Raw genomic sequence first — 21,025 nt, forward strand, 5'->3', positions numbered from 1 at the left:
TCTGGAACCTGGGGGCTGAAAAGAGAGTTAACATACAAAGCCAAACAAGTTGTTGACCAATCATGAACCTAAAGGCTGGAATAGTGCAGATGAAGAGTCGGGGTGGGGTGTCTCCATTTTGTAGGTAGCTAGTAGGCATATTTTAGTTATATTCTAAAGGGCCTGAATTCTCACTAAATCTTTAAGACGTTTTCTTTTTACAAGTTTATTTGTTTTACTCACTTATATTCCACAGATACATGAAACCATGGGCTGGCTGTCCTTCACCTCTTTACTTACTGCACAGAACATAATTATCTCCACTTCTGTCTTCTGTCTGTTTTGATCCAAATGTTACAATCTTATCTTTATTATTATTGTCATTATTATTTATTTTCCCTTTTGTTGCCTTTGTTGTTTTATTATTGTTGTAGTTATTACTGTTGTTGATGTCGTCGTTGTTGGATAGGACAGAGAGAAATGGAGAGAGGAGGGGAAGACAGAGAGGAGGAGAAGAAGATAGACACCTGAGGACCTGCTTCACTGCCTGTGAAGCAACTCCCCTGCAGGTGGGGAGCCCCGGGCTTGAACTGGATCCTCCAGCTGGTCCTTACGCTTTGTGCCACGTGCGCTTAACCTGTTGCGCTACCGCCCAACTCCCCAAATTTAATTTTTTTAATTTTTAATTTTTATTTAGTCATTTATTTTCTTTTGTTGCTCTTGTTATTGTTGTTGTTGTTATTCCTGTCGTTGTTGCTGGATAGGACAGAGAGAAATGGAGAGAGGAGGAGAGGACAGAGAGGGGGAGAGAAAGATAGACACCTGCAGACCTGCTTCACCGCCTGTGAAACGACTCCCCTGCAGGTGGGAATCTGGGGGCTTGAACCGGGATGCTTACGCTGGTCCTTGAGCTTCTCGCAAAGTGCGCTTAACGGGCTGCGCCACCGCCCGGCTCCCCTTATGATAATTTAGTAATACGAGAATGTTTTATAATAAATGTTTTAATTTGATATAAAATATCTTGTGATCAAGTAGGTAGATATTTGGCATGTAAGGAATGCATTTAACTTTTTTGCTTTAATAATGTAGTTGAGGTTAAGGAGAGAAGGACAAGTTAGAAAAAAAAAAAAGAGGCCATAAATAGAGAGCAAAGAGGAAAAAAATAGGATCAAAGGCAGGAATTCAATTAACTTTTGTGACAACAGAGCCTCTCCGCTGAGAAGGAAATTAGGTGCTCTAGTTTGCTCCTTATTTTAGCCACACTTTATAAGTTTGTTTTATTGTGTATGATCTTTGTAAGTAAATTGTAGGAAGAATGATAAAATGCCGTCTTTTTTCCAAAATTAGTAATTTATTAAGTAACAAGTTTTCTCTTTCGTGTAGACACTGGCAATTCAAGAGAACTACTTCAAGAAATGCTTATGTTGCTTTTTTTTTTTTTTTCCTTTCAAAAGTTTATTTAGTATCAAGCAAGAGGAGACTTTGCTTAACACTACAGAACATTTCAAGACTTGCTTATTTTTTATGTACGATGGTAAGAAAGTTATTGCGAAATTGCTTGTCAAAATTCTGCTTTTCGGGGTGGTGGTGGCGCACCTGGTTGAGCACACATTAGAATGCAGAAGAACCCATCTTGGAGCCCCAGCTCCCTACCTGCAGGAGGAAAGCTTTGCAAGTGGTGAAGCAGTGTTGCAGGTGTCTCTCTGTCTCTCTACCCCTTACCACGCCCTTCCCCCTTGATTTCTCACTGTCTGGAGCCAGTAAATAAAAAGGTTCAGCTTTTCTAAATGTAGTCTAAAATGTATGTGTAATTTTTTTGAAGTTTTATTTATTTTTATGAGAGATAAGGAGAGGGAAATGGAAGATATCAGAACACTGCCCATCTCTGGTGTATGAGGCTGTGGGGCTGAATTTTGGGCCGTCAAGCTTGCAAATCCTGTAACACATGGAGAGACCTTCCATTCCCTGAATGTTTCATTTAATGTCTATATTTATAGAGTCTATGAATTTGAAGGTTATAGAATTTATAAGGGCAGTTGATTAAAAAAGGTACTAACTTTCATTATACTGTTGGTTTTTCCAGAGGCTTTTTATATCATTATATTTGTGTTAGTATAGTTGTGTTTCTGATAAGAAATGAAAGTATCAACTCTTAGGAATTCTTGTTTGGGAGATGGGATTGTGGAAGTTTTTGTACTCTCAAATACTAAGGGGTGATTTTTCTTTTCAATTTTTTTTTTTAATTTAAGAAAGGAGACATAAGGGGTGATTTTTAAGTTAAACCTTAGGTCAGATGCTAGGTTTCCCTTTATGCCCCCCAAATCTGTGATAAAAGACTCATTAGATAACCAACAGGAGGGACACTCAGTCCCCTCCAGTCACACGGTCAGAGTCTACTGTCCTGTTTCTGTGATAAGTCTTCCCCTCTTTCTTCCTTTTGGAAGATGGGAGATAGGGTATCTTGTGTTCAGATTGAAGAGAGAAGTGGATGATTGGAACAGCAAGATGGCATCTTCTTATGCTGAGTACAGCTTCTACAGCCTTGAAGGGTCTCTCCCTCATTACTTTCAACCCACTGATCAGACTTGGCCTGGATTGATCTGTGTCTAAATATGTAGGAGTTCACAGTTGCAAACTGGAACAGTAGATTTTGTTTTATCTCAATCCTTGAGGTGAAGCACAGTGGCTGTTAAGTTCTTGTTATATTGTTGATGGTCGTCTGATATTTATCTCCCCTGAAGGCCATGGGAGCCTAAGGGTTTTTTATCCGTAAGTAGGTTTTCAGGATAGATAACACAGTGGTTATGCAAAGAGACTGTCACTCGAGAGAGTCCTAAGTCCCAGGCCCAATGCTTTGCTCTACCACCAGCTAGATCTGAGCAGTGCTCTGTGGCCCAGTGAGTTTCTCAGTAAATCCTGGTTGTATTTGATGTGTTTTGAGGCAATTCTTCCCCCGTTTTTCCTAGTTTATCAGGCTCCTTCCTATTTCATAGCCACACCTTCTGGCTACCGGGTCACCCAGCCAGTTATGTGCCCCTCATGTCAATATAGGGTTTCTATAGGGTTTCCCTCCCTGTTTTCTTTCTCAAAAGATTAAAAAAAAAAAAAAAAATGAAAGAAATCAGGAAGATGAGGATTCAAAGATCTCAACAACAGAACTAACTTTTATAATTACGATTTTGCATGTATAGTGTTTTCTTCATGGAAGTTGCACCTGTATTATCTCATAATCTCTTAAGATTAGAAAGAAATTGGATTCATTTCTGTTACGTTCACATAATCAGTGTTAGATCAAGAAAATAAGATTAGTGATCAGATTTTTTTATTTTATTACGGAATTGGGTCTAAATTAGGAAGTATCTTTTTTTTAAAAAAAAAAAAAAAAAGCACAATGAATCCACTGCTCTCAGAGACTCTTCTCCACCCCCCTTTTTATTTGAGAGGGGAGGGTGAGAAGAGAGGGAGAGAGACACCTGCAGTATTTGCTTTACCAGCTGAGAAGTTTCACCCCTGCAGGGGGGCAAGTGGGGGCTTGAAGCCATGTTCTTGCATGTGGTAATGTGTGTGCTTAATGTGGTATACCACTAACCTGGCCCCCAGGAAGTTCTCTTTTTAAAGAACTATTAAAACAAATAGTTCTTGTACTTGAAAGCTCCAAAGAAAAATTGCTTCATTTTATTTACATAAATTAACTTTACTCTCTGTTCATGATTTAAAAACCTGTGAACAGAAATGTATTCATAACCATCAAACTACAGAAAATGGATATTGAAAAACTATGTCAGATTGTTTTCCAAAAACGAGATAAAACATTATGACTTATTCTAATTTATGTTAGATAACAGGCAGAGGAAAATTATGTCCTCTCTTCTGTGAAATGTTTATTAGTCTTGCTATTAAATTCTCAATTCTCTTAACTTTTGTTCAATGTATAGATTTTTTCCCTCTAGGGTTATTGCTGGGGGTTGGTGTCAGCACTACGAATCCACTGCTCCTGGTGGCCTTTTTTTTTCTTTCTATTTTTATTAGGTAGGACAGAGATATTGAGAGAGGAGAGGGAGGTAGAGAGAGAGAAAGACACCAGCAGACCTGCTTTGCTGCCTGTGAAGTCTGCCTCCTACAGATGCAGAGCAGGGGGCTTGAACCTGGATCCTTGCCTTGGTCCTTGCACTTACTACTATGTGTGCTTAACCCAGTGCGCCACTACCTGGCCTCCTGTCTAGATTTTTTTTTTTTTAACAGGTGATGTGATGCACTTTATTTATTTTCTCATTGACATATAATTGATATGATTGAGGCACTAACATTTTTCTACCCTTCACTATATACTAAAGTGTGTGTATGTATATACACACAGATACACAAACATATATGTTCCTGATAAACACTGTGTGAGGAATTATACTAAGTAATTCAACAAACAAAAGTAACATTACTGTCAGTTAACGCCCATTCACCTTAGGATGTGAAAATAGTTGCACTACACACACACACACACACACACACACACACACACACACACACACACACACAGAGAGAGAGAGGGAGAGGGAGAGGGAGAGAGAGAGGATGCTTATTACATATGTGCTATTTAAGGGACAATTTTATAGGATAGATGAAGCTGAGTTAAGGTTCAAAGAACAGGAGTTTCTTAGTCTGTGATTGTGGATAAGAGTATTTCAGCAGATTGTAGTATCTTGTATGCCAGCACACAGTGAAAGGACATTGCAAATTGAGAAAACCACACTTGTTTTTATTACTGAACAGATGGACTGGAAAAGATTCAAGTCTTGCTGAAGAGTTGGCCATGGAGGACCATTTAAGCTCATAAAGCAGAATAGCAAAGTGGTTCATATTGCAAGTGCGTCAAGGATTCTGAAGTTGGCAAATCTTTCAGAGGTTACATAACATTGCAGCAATCAGACTGTGAAGTGTCTTTCCAGTACAGGGAGTATGTGTGTGTTTATGTGTTTATTGTAATTATCATAACTCTTCATTTTCCTTTAGTCTGCCATAATTCCTTGATCTTTCCTTGTTTCCTGATAGGATTTTTTTTTTAAAAAAACTTTCTTTTTTTTAATTGTTTTTATTTTATTTTTATTTATTTGATATAGAAATTGAGAAGGGGGAGACAGAGAGACAGAGAGATATCTGCAGCACTGCTTCACCACTCAAGAAGCTCCTTCCCTGCAGGTGGGAGCTGGGGGCTTGAACCTGGGTCCTTGCACTTTGTAACATGTGCTCTCAGCCTGGTGTGCCAGCATCTGGCCCCATGTTAGGGTATTTTTGAAGAGCACAAGTTATCGTTTTTCCATCACTGGAAATGTAATTGCTTTTTTTTGTTTGTTTTTTAATTTTTTTAATGCATTTATTAGTGAAAGAAGAGAAAGGGAGAATGAACAGCATCAATATGTCACATGTAATATTGGGAGTCAAACTCAGGGCCCCCTGCTTTCAAGTCCAGTGCTCTATCCACTGCACCACTATCAGTTCCCCCTTTGGAAGTAGTAACTATATTTTGCTGAGCTATTCTGAGATCATGTAAATGTCCTATTTCTCGTAAAATGTCGACTCCCTAGCTCTGCGGTGAAGTAATAATCTCCACCCAAGTCTTTGTGTCTTTTTCACGTGCACCTGTAAGTTTTGAATACTTTATCATTCTCAAGACTAGTTGCTTCATCATCTTTTACTTTCCTTACCCAGCATTATAATTTGTCATTTGCTCAAGAATTACTTTTAGTGGGAACAGTATTTAGAAGTCAAGATCTGGGTATTTGTGCACAGTGCTACCGTGAGATTATTGATTTGGTGGACTTTGTTTTAGTCAGGGTTCTCTAAAGAAACAGAAGTAATTACCTACCTCTCCCATTTTATCATAAGAATTGACTTGTGTAAATGTGCAGACTGGCCGGTTTAATCTGCTGGATAGTCCCATAGGCTGAAGACTGAGGAAGAATCAGAATCTTCCCTTATTAGAGGAGGTTCACTTTAATTGTTCTATAATTTCTCATTCTCTAGTCAGGCCTTCATCTGACTGGGTGTGACAGCCACACTGAGAGCAATTTATTTTGTTCATACATATATAGAGCCCTCCTCCTTTTTTAAGGGAAAAAAAAAAAGAGGAAAGGAAAGAAAAAGCTTTTCTGATTTACTTTTTTTTTTTCTTTTGGTCTCCAGGTTTATTTCTGGGGCTTGGTGCCTCCACTGCTCCTGGAGTCTATTTTTCTCCCCCTTTGTTGAGATTATTATTGTTGTTGTTTGATAGGACAGAGAGAAATGGACAGAGGAGGGAAAGACAGAGAGGGGGAGAGAAAGACAGACACCTGCAGACCTGTTTCACCGCCTGGGAAGCGACTCCCCTGCAGGTGGGGAGCTGGGGGCTCGAACCAGGATCCTTACGCCAGTCCTTGCACTTCGCGCCATGTGTGCTTCACCCTCTGCACTACCGCCCGACCCCCTCTGATTTACTTTTCAACATTTTATTTTTTACTATATTTTTTTGATACAGGTCGAGAGGAATTGAGAGGAAAGGGGGAAGATAGAGTGAGGGGAGAGAGACACACACAGAGAGACACCTGTTTCACTGCTCCTGAAGCTTCTCCCCAATCAGGTGCATTGCCACCAGTTCCCTGTTGACCTTCATTCTCCCTCTCTCTAAAATAGATTTATTCATTATAGAGACAGAGAAAAATTGAGAGGAGGGAGAAGAACAAGATAGATACCTCACCACTGTGAAGCTTCCCCCTGCAGGTCTGCAGGTAAGGGGTGACCAGGGGCTTGAACCTGGGTCCTTGTGCACTGTAATGTGTGCCCTCAACTGGGTGTGCCATCACCCAGCCCCATTTTTTATTATCTCATATTTAGCAGTCACTCTTTCTCTCCCCCTCCCCCCTTATAAAATCTTACTCCTTTTTAATTTTTTCCCTTTTGTTGCCTTTGTTGTTTATCATCCTTGTTGTTGTCATTGCTGTTGTTGTTGGATAGGACAGAGAGAAATGGAGAGAGGAGGAGAAGACAGAGAGGGGGAGAGAAAGAGAGACACCTGCAGACCTGCTTCACCTCCTGTGAAGTGAACCCCTTGCAGGTGGGGAGCCGGTAACTCGAACCGGGATCCTTAAACTGGTCCTTGAGCTTAGTGCGAAGTGTGCTTAACCCTCTGTGCCACTGCTCGGCTCCCTAAAATTTTATTTCTTTTATAATGGTAGTTTCCGCTCAACTCATATTTTTATCACAAATAACATGAATTATATTAAATCTTTTTGTGTGTGTTTGTTTCTTTGTGATGTGCTTTCTTTGTATTTATAGCTAGTAAAAGTTTTGGCTATTCTGGACTATTTAATAAAAGAATTGGCCTAGGCAGAACAACACCTAGGCTGATTTAAAGTGCTGAAACCACAGTAAAACGTGAAATAACTTGTTAAAGGTCACACAGCTAATAAGAGGCAGAGGGAAAAGTTCATCTCTGTTTAGTTGGCCCATAGTCTTAATTATGACATTTTGTTTACATGTTTTCATAGAAACTGAAAGTAATGTTCAGGACTCTGAGCAGTAAAGAGGTCATTAAAAAATGGGAAATACCTTCCCCATTAGGGAGAGACAGGGTGGGAGTATGGATCGACCTGTCAGTGTCCATGTTCAGCGGGGAAGCAATTACAGAAGCCAGACCTTCCACCTTCTGCAACCCACAATGACCCTGGGTCCATGTTCCCAGAGGGATAAAGAATAGGGAAGCTATCAGAGGAAGGGATGAGATATGGATATCTGGTGGTGGGAATTGTGTGGAGTTGTACCCCTCTTATACTATGGTTTTGTCAATGTTTCCTTTTTATAAATAAAAATAAATAAATAAATAAATGGGAAATACCACATTGGTACCTAACCAGTATGCTTCTCATTTCAAGACACCTTTTACAATATACATCATAACATTGTAAATAATAATCATAGATGCTTAGTAAAATACTGTGTACGTTTCATGTCCCTACAGAAATACTCTTCCCCAGTCTCATTTCTAGAGTACATACAGTATTAGTTGATGGCAGAGATAACATTGCCTCAGTTCTCTTAGAAATGCCTCTAGCATGCATTCTGGTGTTTTTGATTGTCCATCGGAATCCCAGAGTTCCCTCTGTGGGGCTTTTATACATCAGTGAGAAGTGGGTGCTAGAGTCAGGAGCCATCTAAATATTGTGAGAATGAACTGGGTGTAGAAATTTCATAGATATTTAAGTGAACGAGGGAGGTGGGGAAGGAGTAATGATGAGGGGGCCGGGCGGTGGCGCACAGGGTTAAGCACACATAGGACCCAGGCAAAGATCCAGGTTCGAGCCTCCAGCTCCCCATCTGCAGGGGCATAGCTTCACAGTGGATTTGTAGTTCTGTGCCCCAGGGATAACCCTCCAGGCAAAACAAAACAAACAAACAAACAAAAAGGGGGAGTAATGATGATACTTTAATAAAACTGGATGTCTAATTACACAAAACGGAGAAGAAAACAGTGACTTTTTCCAAGTGTTGAAATACAGATGGTTAAATTCACTAAAGTTATAAAGGTAGTAAAGTTAAGTAAGCCATTTCTTAAAAAACAAACAAACAAACAAAAAGCATCAGAATTAGCCCGTCTTCATTCATGATCCTGATGGGCCAGATCCCAAGATATTTCAGCAGAGGTCCCTGAACTGTGTAATTGAATATTTTCTTCTAAATTTGTACATCCACTATTCATAGAGCTTTGTTGGGTTTAAAATAGTCTAAGTTTGTTCTTCCCCTCTCCACCCCCCCCCCACCCCATCCCACCTCCTAATTATTTTTCCCAGTGGCACTTAAATGGGCAAGCTGGCAGGGACATAACCAGGTAGTTTATTCAGTGAGTATTTTTTGCCGCCTTGGTCCAATGTCCAGCACTGTCCAGGGGCAACAAATTGAATTATCCAAGCAACTGACCCAGCACCTACTGAAATAATGTTTTTTTTCCCCAGTGACTATATAGGCAAAATGTTAACATGTTTTACATGAAAAATCATTAGAATCTCTTTATTTTTTGAGTCAAAGAGTATAACACATATAGCTGGTTATTCACCTTATAGGTCTGTCTGGTGTCTTCTAACCAACCACTGCTGTTCAGACATCATACGAATACATAATTAGAGAAACTTTTGCTTTTCCTGTCACGTAATTATTTTAAAAAGAATAGGCTGTAGTGATACATTGAGGATGGCACTTCTGAAGAAATGACAAGTCAAAAGTGAGGAAGGCCAGAGACAGGATCCAAAGTCTGGTGCCAGCCAAGTAGCCCAGGCAAGGTTTTTACCTGCCTGCCTGCCCATTTCTGTTATCTTCTAGTTATTGAATTTGTCAGAATGGTTCTCTTCCCCCCTAGGCATTCATAAATAGGGACCATGCAGTCAGATGTTTCCCAAAAGATCTTTAGAATATGATGATGAACCTTTGAGTAGTTTAAGATAACGTGTAGTCATTTTCTTATCACCTGCGTTGTGTTGTGTTGTGTTGTGTTGTGTTGTGTTGTGTTAGAACACTGCTCAGCTCTGGCTTATGGTGGTGGGTGGGGGTGGCTGAATTTGGGATCTTAGAGCCTCAGATGTAAGAGTCAGTCTGTTTGCATCACTATTATGCTGTCTCTCCTATCCATCTCCTTTACTTTTTAAAAAGGATTGTAGCTACCTTTTACAATATTTGTGTTTCTTCTTTTTTTTTCCCCAGGAATTTAAAACTTTATTCAGGAAAATTGAGAACATCTACTTGAAGGACATTAGAGAGAGAGAAAGGGAGGAGCCCCCCTTACTCACATCTCATTGGAGGCCCACCTAGGCAAGAGAGCAAAAGACAGAAAGAGAGTAGCCCTTCAGAGCTCTCTTACTCACATGTTGATGGGGTGCTTACCTAGGCCCCAGAGCAACTGAGCTCACTCACATGGTGACCTAGGTAGAAGGCAAAGATTTAGTCTTCCCTATGCTTGTCATGGAGAGCTGGCAAAATAACTCACCTGGATAGTACACCTGTTTTGCCATGCACACAACTGAGGTCTGAGCCCAGCCCCCTTCCAATTAGAGGCAGCTTCAGTGCTGTGGTGTATTTCTCTCTCTCTCTCTTTCTCCCATACTTATCACGGACATTGTCAAACACACAAAAGTAGAGAGATTATTAAAATTAACCACTCCATACCCATTATCTGCTTTCAGCAATTACTAACACACTGCTAATCTTATTTCATGTAAGTCTTCACTATTACTGACACAAGTCCCAGACACACTTCACTCATGATTAACCTATATGTCACTAAAAGATAAGGGGATCTTAAATAAAAAGCACAACTTAGTATCTTATATCTAAAGCAATAGGTAGTTCCATTCGAGAGATATTAAAGACCTTTGTAATTCATATTTTAACAATTTAGATTAAAATTCACATTAAACAATAGCTCAAAATTAATATAATTTGGGGCATGAAAATAGACCTGAGGTCTCAAGCTTAGGCTTAAATATCAGTTTCACTACTTTTGAGCTGTGTCACCACAGACAAGTAAATAAATAGCCCTTCATCTCATCCTAAGTCTACTCAGTTTTTAAATTTTGATATCAGTAATCTAATCTGTGAGTTATAGATGAAACACTGGGTGTGAAGTGATTAGGGCAGTGCCTTATACAGAGGACATTCCCAATAATGTTAGTCACTTTTTTATTTGGAGGTGTAAAGAAATATATAGTTATTAAAATACATAAGATAGTTTTTGAGATTCCATACTTTAGTGTAAATGATGTTTCCGAGTGATTTGCATTCACGGATCTAAGCCTTTGACTTATGGAGACAAATTTTAGTATTGTTTTAATTCAGAACTGCATATGCTTTTCTCAAGAGTAACTCTGATTTGTTTTAAAATGTATAATACCACTGAAAGGAATAAATAAATTCACCTTTAATCAAATCATATATCTTCATGTGAAAACAGTGAGATACCCTAAGAGAAAAGACCTTTATTTCTAGTGCTTCCTATAGGCTAAAAATAGAAGACAGCTTCAAATTCCTCTTATATTACCAGTTTCTTTAGAATGATACGGGGTTTGGGCAGAAAGCTTGGCAAGACAGTTCACCTGAATTTGCTTTGTCGCACTGGCACTGGAGGAAGCTTTGTATTCTAGTCTTTCCCTTTCTCCCTCTGTCTCTGTTTCTATCTGAACAAGTTGATCAGAGGAGTGGTAAAGTTGATCAGAGGAGTGGTAAAGTCCTGGAGACAAATTGCTACTTGCTAGGCATTTTTTGGAGGACAAATTTACAGCTTTAGATACCAGTTTCTGCTGTGGGTTGAGTGTGCTGTCCCCGCCTCAGTTCAGTGAAGACTAATCCTTATCTTGGTAATGTTTAGTTTAGAGGTGAGGCTTGGGAGGTAACTAGAGCTAACTTCTACTCTTAAAAGATAAAAGAGACCTCAGAACACCCCCACCCCCCAACAGCAAAAAAAAGAACTACTTTAAAGAGACAGAGAGAGAGAGTGAGAGATCTCAAGACTCATAAGACACTGAATTTGTGGAGGCTTGGTGATAGTTAGCACACCTGGTTGAGATTACATGTTACAATGTTCAAAGACCGGGGTTCAAGCCCCCGGTCCCCGCCTGCAGGGGCCAAGCTTTTCAAGTAGTAAGGCAGTGTTGCTGATGTCTCTCTGTCTGCCTCCCTCACTACTACCCTCTTCTCTCTCGATTTCTGGCTGCCTCTATCCAATAAATAAAGATAGATTTGGGGGCCACGCAGTAGCACAGCGGTTTAAGCGCACATGGTGCGAAACGCAAGGTAAGGATCCTGGTTCGAGCCCCTGGCTCCCCACCTGCAGGGGAGTCGATTCACAGACGGTGAAGCAGGTCTGCAGGTGTCTATCCTTCTCTCCCCCTCTCTGTCTTCCCCTCTTCTCTCCATTACTCTCTGTCCTATCCAACAACAATAACATTAGTGACAACAATAACAACAACAACAAGGGCAACACAATTGGAAAAAATGGCATCCAGGAGCAATTGATTTGTGGTGCAGGCACCGAACCACAGTGGTAACCCTGGAGGCAATAAATAAATAAATGAATATTAAAAAAAAAAAGACACTGAATCTGCCTGTGCCTTGACCTTTCAGGCTCAGGAACTGTGAACACAGATTTATGCCTAGAAGGCCTCAATGGAGAATGAGTGGTTAAGAAGTTGATAATTAATTTGTAGGGCAATACATCTTTAGGTTCTAATAGTAGATGCTATGTATGGTGTGCTTGCTATCCTAGAACATACTAAATACTTTAGTTCATCTAATTCTCAGTATTATGAGTTAGGTTCTATTATTATGCTCATAGAAGAAATCAAAGGAGTTAAACACAACAAACCAATTTAGTAAATATCTGACCAAGACTCACACTCTCCCTCAAAGGCTACCTTTGCCCTTGTACTCTACTTTTAGGGAGAACAGATCTTTGGAACAGAAGTCGATGTCAGAGAAGCTGACATGGAGAAAATTGTCGCTTCATCTAGCCAGTGTTTAAATACATCTAAATACTAGTATGCGGCGTTTAATGTAGATAGTGTCAGTGTAGTTCACAGGCACTGCTAATAGTCTTTATGAGTGGTAACGCAGGCGATCACTTGGTAAAGAATTTTCTCTACTCGCCTTATGTTCTGTTGTTGCACTTGATAGTAAAGTGACATTATTGGTAGTGAAGCTGAAGCCATGGGAATGAAAGTTTTTTTTTTTTTTTAATCTTCCTGGAGTTCCATGAACCTAATTCTAAAAAGCAAACATTTCTATTTCTTTTGCCACCCTGGTCTTAGTGAAGAAGCTCCTGAGAATTTATTAATGTTAAGTAGATAAGAAGAGCTAAGGATTTGAAAAAAAATCTTATAATTAAAGAATTCTTTTTTTTTTTTTTTTGCCTCCAGGGTTATTGCTCGAGCTCTGTGCCCACTACAGATCCACAACTCCTGGAGGCCATTTTTTTTCTTTTGTTGCCCTTGTTGTTATTATGGCTGTTGTCATAGTTGTTGGATAGGACAGAGAGAAATGGAGAGAGGAGGGGAAGATAGAAAGGGAGAGAAAGACAGACACCTGCAGACCTGCTTCACCGCCTGTGAAACGCCCCCCCCCCCCCCCCCGAGGCTCGAACTGGTGTCCTTGCGCTTGGCGCCATGTGCACTTAATCTGTAACCGGTGGCCCCCTCAATTAAGAATTTTCAGGGCTGGGAAGATAGTGCAATGGTTATGGAAAATGGTTTACTTTCATGCCTGAGGCTATAGGGTCCCAGGTTCAGTCGCCAGCACCACCACAAGTGAGAGTTGAGCAGTGCTCTGGGGGGGAGAGAGTGGTGTTTAAAAGATAAAGAAAAGTGGTAGGTAGCGCTGGGGATTAAGTGCAGGTGGTGCAAATCGCAAGGATCCACTTAAGGGTCTCAGTTCGAGCCCCCAACTCCCCACCTGCAGGGGAGTCGCTTCACAGGCGGTGAAGCAGATCTGCAGGTGTCTGTCTTTCACACCCCCACCCTGTCTTCCCCTTCTCTCTCCATTTCTCTGTCCTATCCAGTAATGACAACAATAGAAACAACAACAATAAACAAGGGCAACAAAAGGGGAAAAATGGCCTCCAGGAGCAGTGGATTCTTAGTGCAGGCACTGAGCCCCAGCAATAACCCTGAAGGCAAAAAAAAAAAAAAAAAAAAGGAAAAGAAAGAAAAGAAGTTATCTTAAGATAAAATGGAGGTTGCAGCTGCATTTAGGATAACTGAAGTGCCAAAGCCCTTCAGCCACCTGCCTCTGCTTCTGGCCTTGTAGGAAGAAGCAGTGTCACTGCTCCGGCAGAGCAGGGGTAGGCTACAGAGGATGACAGAGTGGAGTTGTTCATATGGTTTGGTTTGGTTTTTCTGTATGTGTGTGTCTCCCCCTCCCCCCCACAGATTTAAAAACAACTGGGAGGCCATGGTGCTCAGTTGCTGATTTGGTTCATTGTCATGTGTGTCTGCATAACGCAGACTAGTTAGCTTTAGGCTATCCTAGTGGGTTTTCACTTGTTAATAAACGTGCTCTTTGAAGACTCCTGATTTTTCCAAATGAACTAGTTGGTGTAAACTCATGAAGAGAGGAGTTCCCGTATCCCCACTTGGTTACAAGTTCTGATCATCTTTTACCAAGCACAACACATTCTCTGCTGCCCTGTAATGACTGCCCACTGGTAGCACCTGTTGATGCCCATTCTGCCACCATGGCGGACTTGCCTCCCCAGCACTCAGCACCACACAGTCTATGTAGTTGCTAGGTCTGTGCAGGGTTTTCCTAATCGAAGGAAGGCGGGAAGAGAAAGAAACTGCTTTAGAGAAAAGGTTTGTACCTGGAACCCTGTGAGGGCACCACGGCAAGGTGTTTGGCTCTAGGTGGCTGCGATGTTAGGGTTCATAGGGCACCTGATTCGTATGTCTGCGCACTTACCTACCACTCACCAGGTAGTTTGTCAGTGCCAGCTATGTCCAGCCTTACGTCTCGCCTCAACCTAATAGGTGCTTATTTAAAATTTTCCCTTATTTTAAATGTGTTTTGTAGATGAATGAGTGAATAAATAGACAAACAAAACTTAATCTCTGCTCTAGGAGAGACATTTTAACTACGAGGTTAACTTGGTTTTCCTCATTTAATTCACTGACATCTTGGAATATGTGGTTGATAAAAAAAAATCTGTTGAAATGTATTCTCCATATAGTTCTGCTTTTCAGAATATATCATCTTTCACTGTAAAAAAAAGTTCTGTTTTTGAATTTGGGCAGTGGCGCACTGGGTTAAGTGTATGTAGTACTAAGCGCAAGGAACTATGACCCACATAGTCAACGACTGCCACCTCTCCAGATTCAAAGGAGGTCTCGAAACTTGACATCAGGCTCAACCTGACGCTGTTGACTGGCTACGGAAGAAGGGCAAACGCTAGAAGAAGAAGAAGTGCAAGGACCCACTTAAGGATCCCTGTTCAAGCCGCCACTCCCCACCTGCAGGGGGAAGCTTCACAAGAGGTGAAGCAGATCTGCAGGTCTCTCTCTCTCTCTTTGTCTCTCTCTCTCTGTCTCCCTCTCCTCTATCAAATTCTCTCTGTCCTATCCAACATGAAGTGTGTATGTGTGGGAGGCCTCCAGGAGCAGTGGCTTCTTTGTGCTGGCACTGAGCCCTATTGATAACCCTAGAGGCAAAAAAAACCTGTTTTACACAGGATTTATTTTGCAACTAGGATTGATAATAGCTCCTCTCTCTCTCTCTCTCTCTTTATTTAACCAGAGCACTACTCAGCTTTGGCTTATGGTAGTTTGAGGGAATTGAATTTGGGACTTCGGAGCCTCAGGCATGAGAGTCTGTTTGCATAACCATCGCGGAATGATTATGATATTTGCTCTATTTATGAATTATAAATTATATAAATTTATTTTATAAATTTTATATAAATTTATAAAATTATAAGCAGACTTTATAAATTTAATTATAAAGTTACCAACTCATACTCTTCTTTGGTGAACTAAGGCAGTGGGATGATGTAAGTGTCATCTGTTGAGCACCTGCCAGGGAATCAGACTAAGAAATGGGAGAATTAATGTACAATATGTTTTAAAAACATGTCGCAACTTATATGTGGCCTTTTATTTTTTTAATTTTTAATTTCTTTATTGGGGAATTAATATTTTACATTCGACAATAAATACAATAGTTTGTACATGCATAACATTTCCCAGTTTTCCATATAACAATACAACCCCCACTAGGTCCTCTGTCATCCTTCTTGGATCTGTACTCTTCCCACACACACACCCCAGAGTCTTTCACTTTGGTGCAATACGCCAATTCCAGTTCAGGTTCTACTTGTAATTATCATCGGGAAAGACAGAGAAGGGGAGAGAAAGACAAACACCTGCAGACCTACCTCATCGCCTGTGAAGCGACCCTCCTGGAGGTGGGGAGTCGGGGGCTCGAACCGGGATCCTTACGCGGGCCCTTGCCACGTGTGCTTAACCTGCTGCGCTACCGCTAGACCCTCCTCTATTATTATTTTAAACTACTTCCTAATTATTTTCAAGACCTTCCTAAAAAAAGAAAACCTGGGGGACAAGTGGTAGCGCAGCCGGTTAAGCGCACTTGGCGCAAAACGCAAGGACGGATGTAAGGATCCTGGTTCGAGCCCCCGGCTCCCCACCTGCAGGGGAGTCGCTTCACAGGCGGTGAAGCAGGTCTGCGGGTGTCTTATCTTTCTCTCCCCCTCTCTGTCTTCCCCTCCTCTCTCCATCTCTCTCTGTACTACCCAACAACAACGACATCAATAACAACAATAATAACTACAACAATTTAAAAAACAGGCAACAAAAGGGAAAATAAATTTTAAAAAACTGTTCGATTAACAAAATAATTAATTTTATTCCCACCTGAGATCAATCTATAAAGTTGTGGAAGGTTTGAATAGAACACAAGGAGACAATGATAAAAAGTAAACTTGCAGGGGTCAGGCACACTTGGCGCAAAGCACAAGGACCAGCGTAAGGGTCCTGGTTGGAGCCCCAGCTCCTCACCTGCAGGGGGTTGGTTCTCTTCACACCGGTGAAACAGGTCTGTAGGTGTCTTTCTCTCCTCTCTGTCTTCCCATCCTCTCTCTTGATTTCTCTGTCTTGTCCAACAACAACAATAGCTATAACAACAATAGCAACCACATCAAGGGCAACAAACAACAAGGGCAACAAAATGGGAAAAATAGCCTCCAGGAGCAGTGGATTTTTAGTGCTGGTACCAAGCCCCAGCAATAACCCTGGAGGCGAAAGAAAGAGAGAGAGGAAGAAAGAAAGAAAGAAAGAAAGAAAGAAAGAAAGAAAGAAAGAAAGAAAGAAAGAAAGAAAGAAAGAAAGAAAAGAAAAGAAAAGAAAAGAAAAGAAAAGAGGCAGAGCGACTGGGGGTTGGTGGGGGGGGGGGAGTGGGAAATAGGATAGCCCTGAAGCTTCCTTGGGGAGAAGGGCAGGGAGCTCAAACCTGGGTCTCACACATGACAAAATCGCTTACTAAATAGTAAGCTATTTCACCGGCCATGGTGAAATACATTTAACCTCTCTAAACCTGACGCTGTTGTAAAGTGGGGTTATGAAGGAGTGGCATGCTACTGATCTTTAGTGTAGAAACCAGAGATGCCACTAACGACTAAACAATGAGGAAAGCTCCATGCAAAAGAGAATGATTCACTCATAATTCCAGTGATGCTGAGACTGGAAACCTCGGATGCGCTATCCTAAGTATTTCATGCGTCATTATTTTGTAGCTGACGTTTAACTTTTTGTTTGTTTGTTTGTTTGTTTTTAGTAGTGAGGAAGTTTACTGGACAGCAATGGAAGCCTCAGTAATACTACCCATTCTGAAGAAAAAGCTAGCTTTCCTTTCAGGTATGTTTCCTTTTTTAAATCCTAAGGTTTTGGTGTGTAAATTTCTTTCTTTCACAATTAAACTTGGCAGAAGTGCATTTTTTTTTGTTTTTGTTTTTTTCCAGGAAAAGTTTGTTTCACAGATATTTCTGAGACATCTTTTACTTAGTTTTATTTTTACCGGAACATTTCTTACTTCTGGGTTTATGGGTGGTGCTAGGAATTGAACCCAGTCTGAGACATCTTTTAATCAGAGTAACTGAACTTAACTCAGTGTTGATAATTGGCAGGTCAATTTTTAAATTCTACTCTACAATTTGATAGGAATGACCTATGAGGTAGAGTTCCTGACCTCATCCCTTTATGTAATAATTAATATAGGGTATGGATAATTGACTAATCAACATCTGCATAATTGATTCTAAAAGACAGAATGATTAGTTCTGATGATACCCTATTCTCCAGCTTTTGCCTCCATCTTTCTATGAGACAGTTTTAACAAGCTGGAGGAGTTAATGAAATATCAGGTACAAAGGTTTTACTCTTTCCCATTTGAACTTGGTTGTTATAGGCCTGAATTTTTTCTCAGTTATTAACCCTAACTCTTCTTTTTCTTTGTTTTTTCTTTTAATTTATTTATAGAAAGGAAACACTGACAAAACCATAGGATAAGAGGGGTACAGCTCCACACAGTTCCCACCACCAGAACTCCGTATCCCATCTCCTCCCCTGATAGCTTTCCTATTCTTTATCCCTCTGGGAGTATGGACCCAAGGTCATTGTGGGATGTAGAAGGTGGAAGGTCTGGCTTCTGTAATTGCTTCCCAGCTGAACATGGGCGTTGATAGATGGATCCATACTCCCAGCCTGCCTCTCTCTTTCTGTAGTGGGGTGGAGTTCTGGGGAATTGGAGCTCCAGGACACATTGGTGGGGTTGTCTGTCCAGGGAAGTCTGGTTGGCATTATGCTAGCATCTGGAACCTGGTGGCTGAAAAGAGGGTTAACATATAAAGCCAAACAAGTTCGTGAACCTAAAGGCTGGAGTAGTGCAGATGAAGAATTTGCGGGGGGTGGAGGGGTGGAGATCTCATTTTGTAGGTAGCTAGTAGGCATATTTTAGTTATATTCTAAAGGGCCTGTGTCTATACTTATTCTTTTTCCCTGAGCCTGAAATCTGATATGCAGGTGGATCCAGGTTATTGTCTGGGGAGATGATGTCATGGCTGGAAAAAGGACCAGAAAGCTGGACCAGGGAAGAGAGTAGCTCCCAAATATGGGAAAGATATGTAGATATTGTTGACTGTAAACCCCATCGATTTGATCTGATCTGGGGCCCATATTCAGCTTAGGAGCCTATGTGACCTCTGCATCCCTGTAAATCCAAGCTCACATTCTGTGGTCATCAGTAGGAACATTCCAAGCTGCCAACGTATCAGGACCCATCTTCCTCAGGTGGAACATAGAGTATGTTGTCCATGCTCCCTTCAGAGGATGGAACATTCTCTACCATTGTTGATCCAAGTTGAGGGCAAGGTCCTATGGGGGCCCACAAAAGGATCTATTTTTGTTGTTCCTGATAGAGATGACCAGTAACAATGGAGAGAGGGGTTTATTCGAGGTCTAGGTCCATCATGTCTGGGAATCTCAGGACTCCCCGACGAGGGCCCCAGCTGATGGGGTGGCCTGATAGTGACTAAAGAGTCATCATTAAAGTATGCCAGTCTCTTGTCCTTATTCAGTTTTTGCTTTGATAAGGTTAGCTTGGGAGTGAGAGAGGGAAGTATAATAGGAAGTAGATGAGGAGGGTATCTAAGTCTAAGTAGACACTATTTCATTATGAACCTCATACTGACTCATTGCAGACGGTTGTGTACTTTTGCTTTCAGGTATATATTTTGCCCTAATTTATGGATACATGTGAACATAAACTCTAACTCTTTATCAGCCAAGAAGAGGAGATACAAGGAGAACCTACTAGAGTGAGAATGAATAGTGGTCTAGTAATATAGGTGTGGCGATTTTCTATAATGTTAGCTTACTGAGTAAATGTGGACATATTTTACTGTGGCCCACCTATTTAGGTGGGGTTATTTGGATTATATTATCTTGCTGTTCTAATTTTATTCTCTCTTCCCCCCCACCCTCATCATTGTGACCAGGGTTCCACTCCTGGAGGCCATTTTTTTCCTTTTTTTTTTTTTAAATTAGTTCAGAGAGAAATTGAGAGAGGATGGAGAGAAAGAGAATGAGAGAGACTGATAGACACCTATAGACCTGCTTCACCACTCGTGAAGTGAATCTCCTGCAGATGGGGAGTGGGGCCTTGAACTTGGGTCCTTGCACTTGGTAGTAAGTGTGCTTGACTGGGTGTGCCACTGCTCAGCCCCCCTATTTTATTCTCCTTGGGGCCTGTTAGACTTATCTTGATACTATTGTGACTAGTGTCTTTTCTTTTTTTCCAAAATATAGTCTATCTCTGTAAATTGACATATTTTTCTAAGTTGTATTTAGGTTCTATACGATAAAATAAAATACTGAATTCCATTAGCATTCTTGTTTCCTTATTTAGTAGTGTATGTATTTTTAAAAACTTCCTTCCTCAGTTGGAACTATGTTTTATTCTTTTCTGATATAAAATTTATTTTCATAGTTGGTGCCACCCCCCCTTTAAACCAGGTTACGGATGGCAGGTGCTCCGTGCTGAGATGGTTCCACTGCTCCTGTTTTTCTTTTGTTTTCTCTCTCTCTCTTTCTATTTATTTATAAACTGTGAGAGATTAAGAGGGAGAGAGAGCAGAGGAAGGGAGGGAGAGACACTGTAGTACTGCTTCACCACTAGTGGAGATTCCCCCAGTTGGGGATTGGAAACTTGAACCCAGGTCCTCACCCACGGCTGTCTGTGCAAGCTACTAGGTGAGACACCACCAAGCCCCTGTAGGTAATACATTTAGTTCAGCAATATAAATCCCTATAAGTGAGCATGTTAAAGAGAATCGTATTTTTAATTGTGTTAGGTTTTTATCAGTTTTTCCCTCCAATAATATTATTTCTGTTTTTCTTGCAAGTATCTAAAAATGAGTGTTTGCCAAAAGTATATATCCTTCCTTTATAATCCTTTTAATCATATTAGTGTATTTTTTGAGGAAATAGTGTTTTCTAAGACTGTTTGCTATCTTAGGGGTACATTTTCACATTTTCCCAGGACACCTTGAAATAGCTCACCCATTAGCAACGTGCCATCTCCCGCCGCTTTTGGGTGTTGGGTCCCCCTCCTCCGTCAACCTTAATACCTTCACCTATTTTGTATCATTAAGTCTTCAGATATAGACCGAGAAGTTATTAGTGTTTCATCTTTTCTCTTGCTTTTTGCCTTAAATCCCACGCATGAGTGAGATTGTTATGACATAAGTGCGATTGTTATGATCTTTGTCTCTTTTGTACTTCTACTGGTGATTATTTATTGTCTAATAAAGAAAGTTGAGCACAGAAGACTAAATGTAGTCCTGAATGTTAGATTTGTCTAATAAATACAATTTAACAATGGGTCAAAATGCCAAATTCTGATGTGAATCCTCTTTGTAGATTTTCAAATGCAAGGATAAAGCTTAGAGATTTTGAGGAGCTAATGAAACCCCATCCCC

The 21,025-nt window shown here is 40.7% G+C and overlaps 1 protein-coding gene across 1 annotated transcript in view; it reads left to right on the forward strand.

Moving 5' to 3' along the window:
• SESTD1 (SEC14 and spectrin domain containing 1) overlaps nucleotides 1–21,025 on the forward strand; it is a 110,606-nt gene that overhangs the window by 21,531 nt on the left and 68,050 nt on the right. The window contains exon 2 of the mRNA XM_060177633.1: nucleotides 17,326–17,405. Coding sequence (XP_060033616.1) covers nucleotides 17,351–17,405 — 55 coding nt within the window. The 5' untranslated portion in view covers nucleotides 17,326–17,350. The remainder of the gene's footprint in view (nucleotides 1–17,325; nucleotides 17,406–21,025) is intronic.

This window comes from Erinaceus europaeus, chromosome 18 (genome assembly GCF_950295315.1).
Source record: "Erinaceus europaeus chromosome 18, mEriEur2.1, whole genome shotgun sequence".
Classification (NCBI taxonomy): Eukaryota; Metazoa; Chordata; class Mammalia; order Eulipotyphla; family Erinaceidae; genus Erinaceus; species Erinaceus europaeus.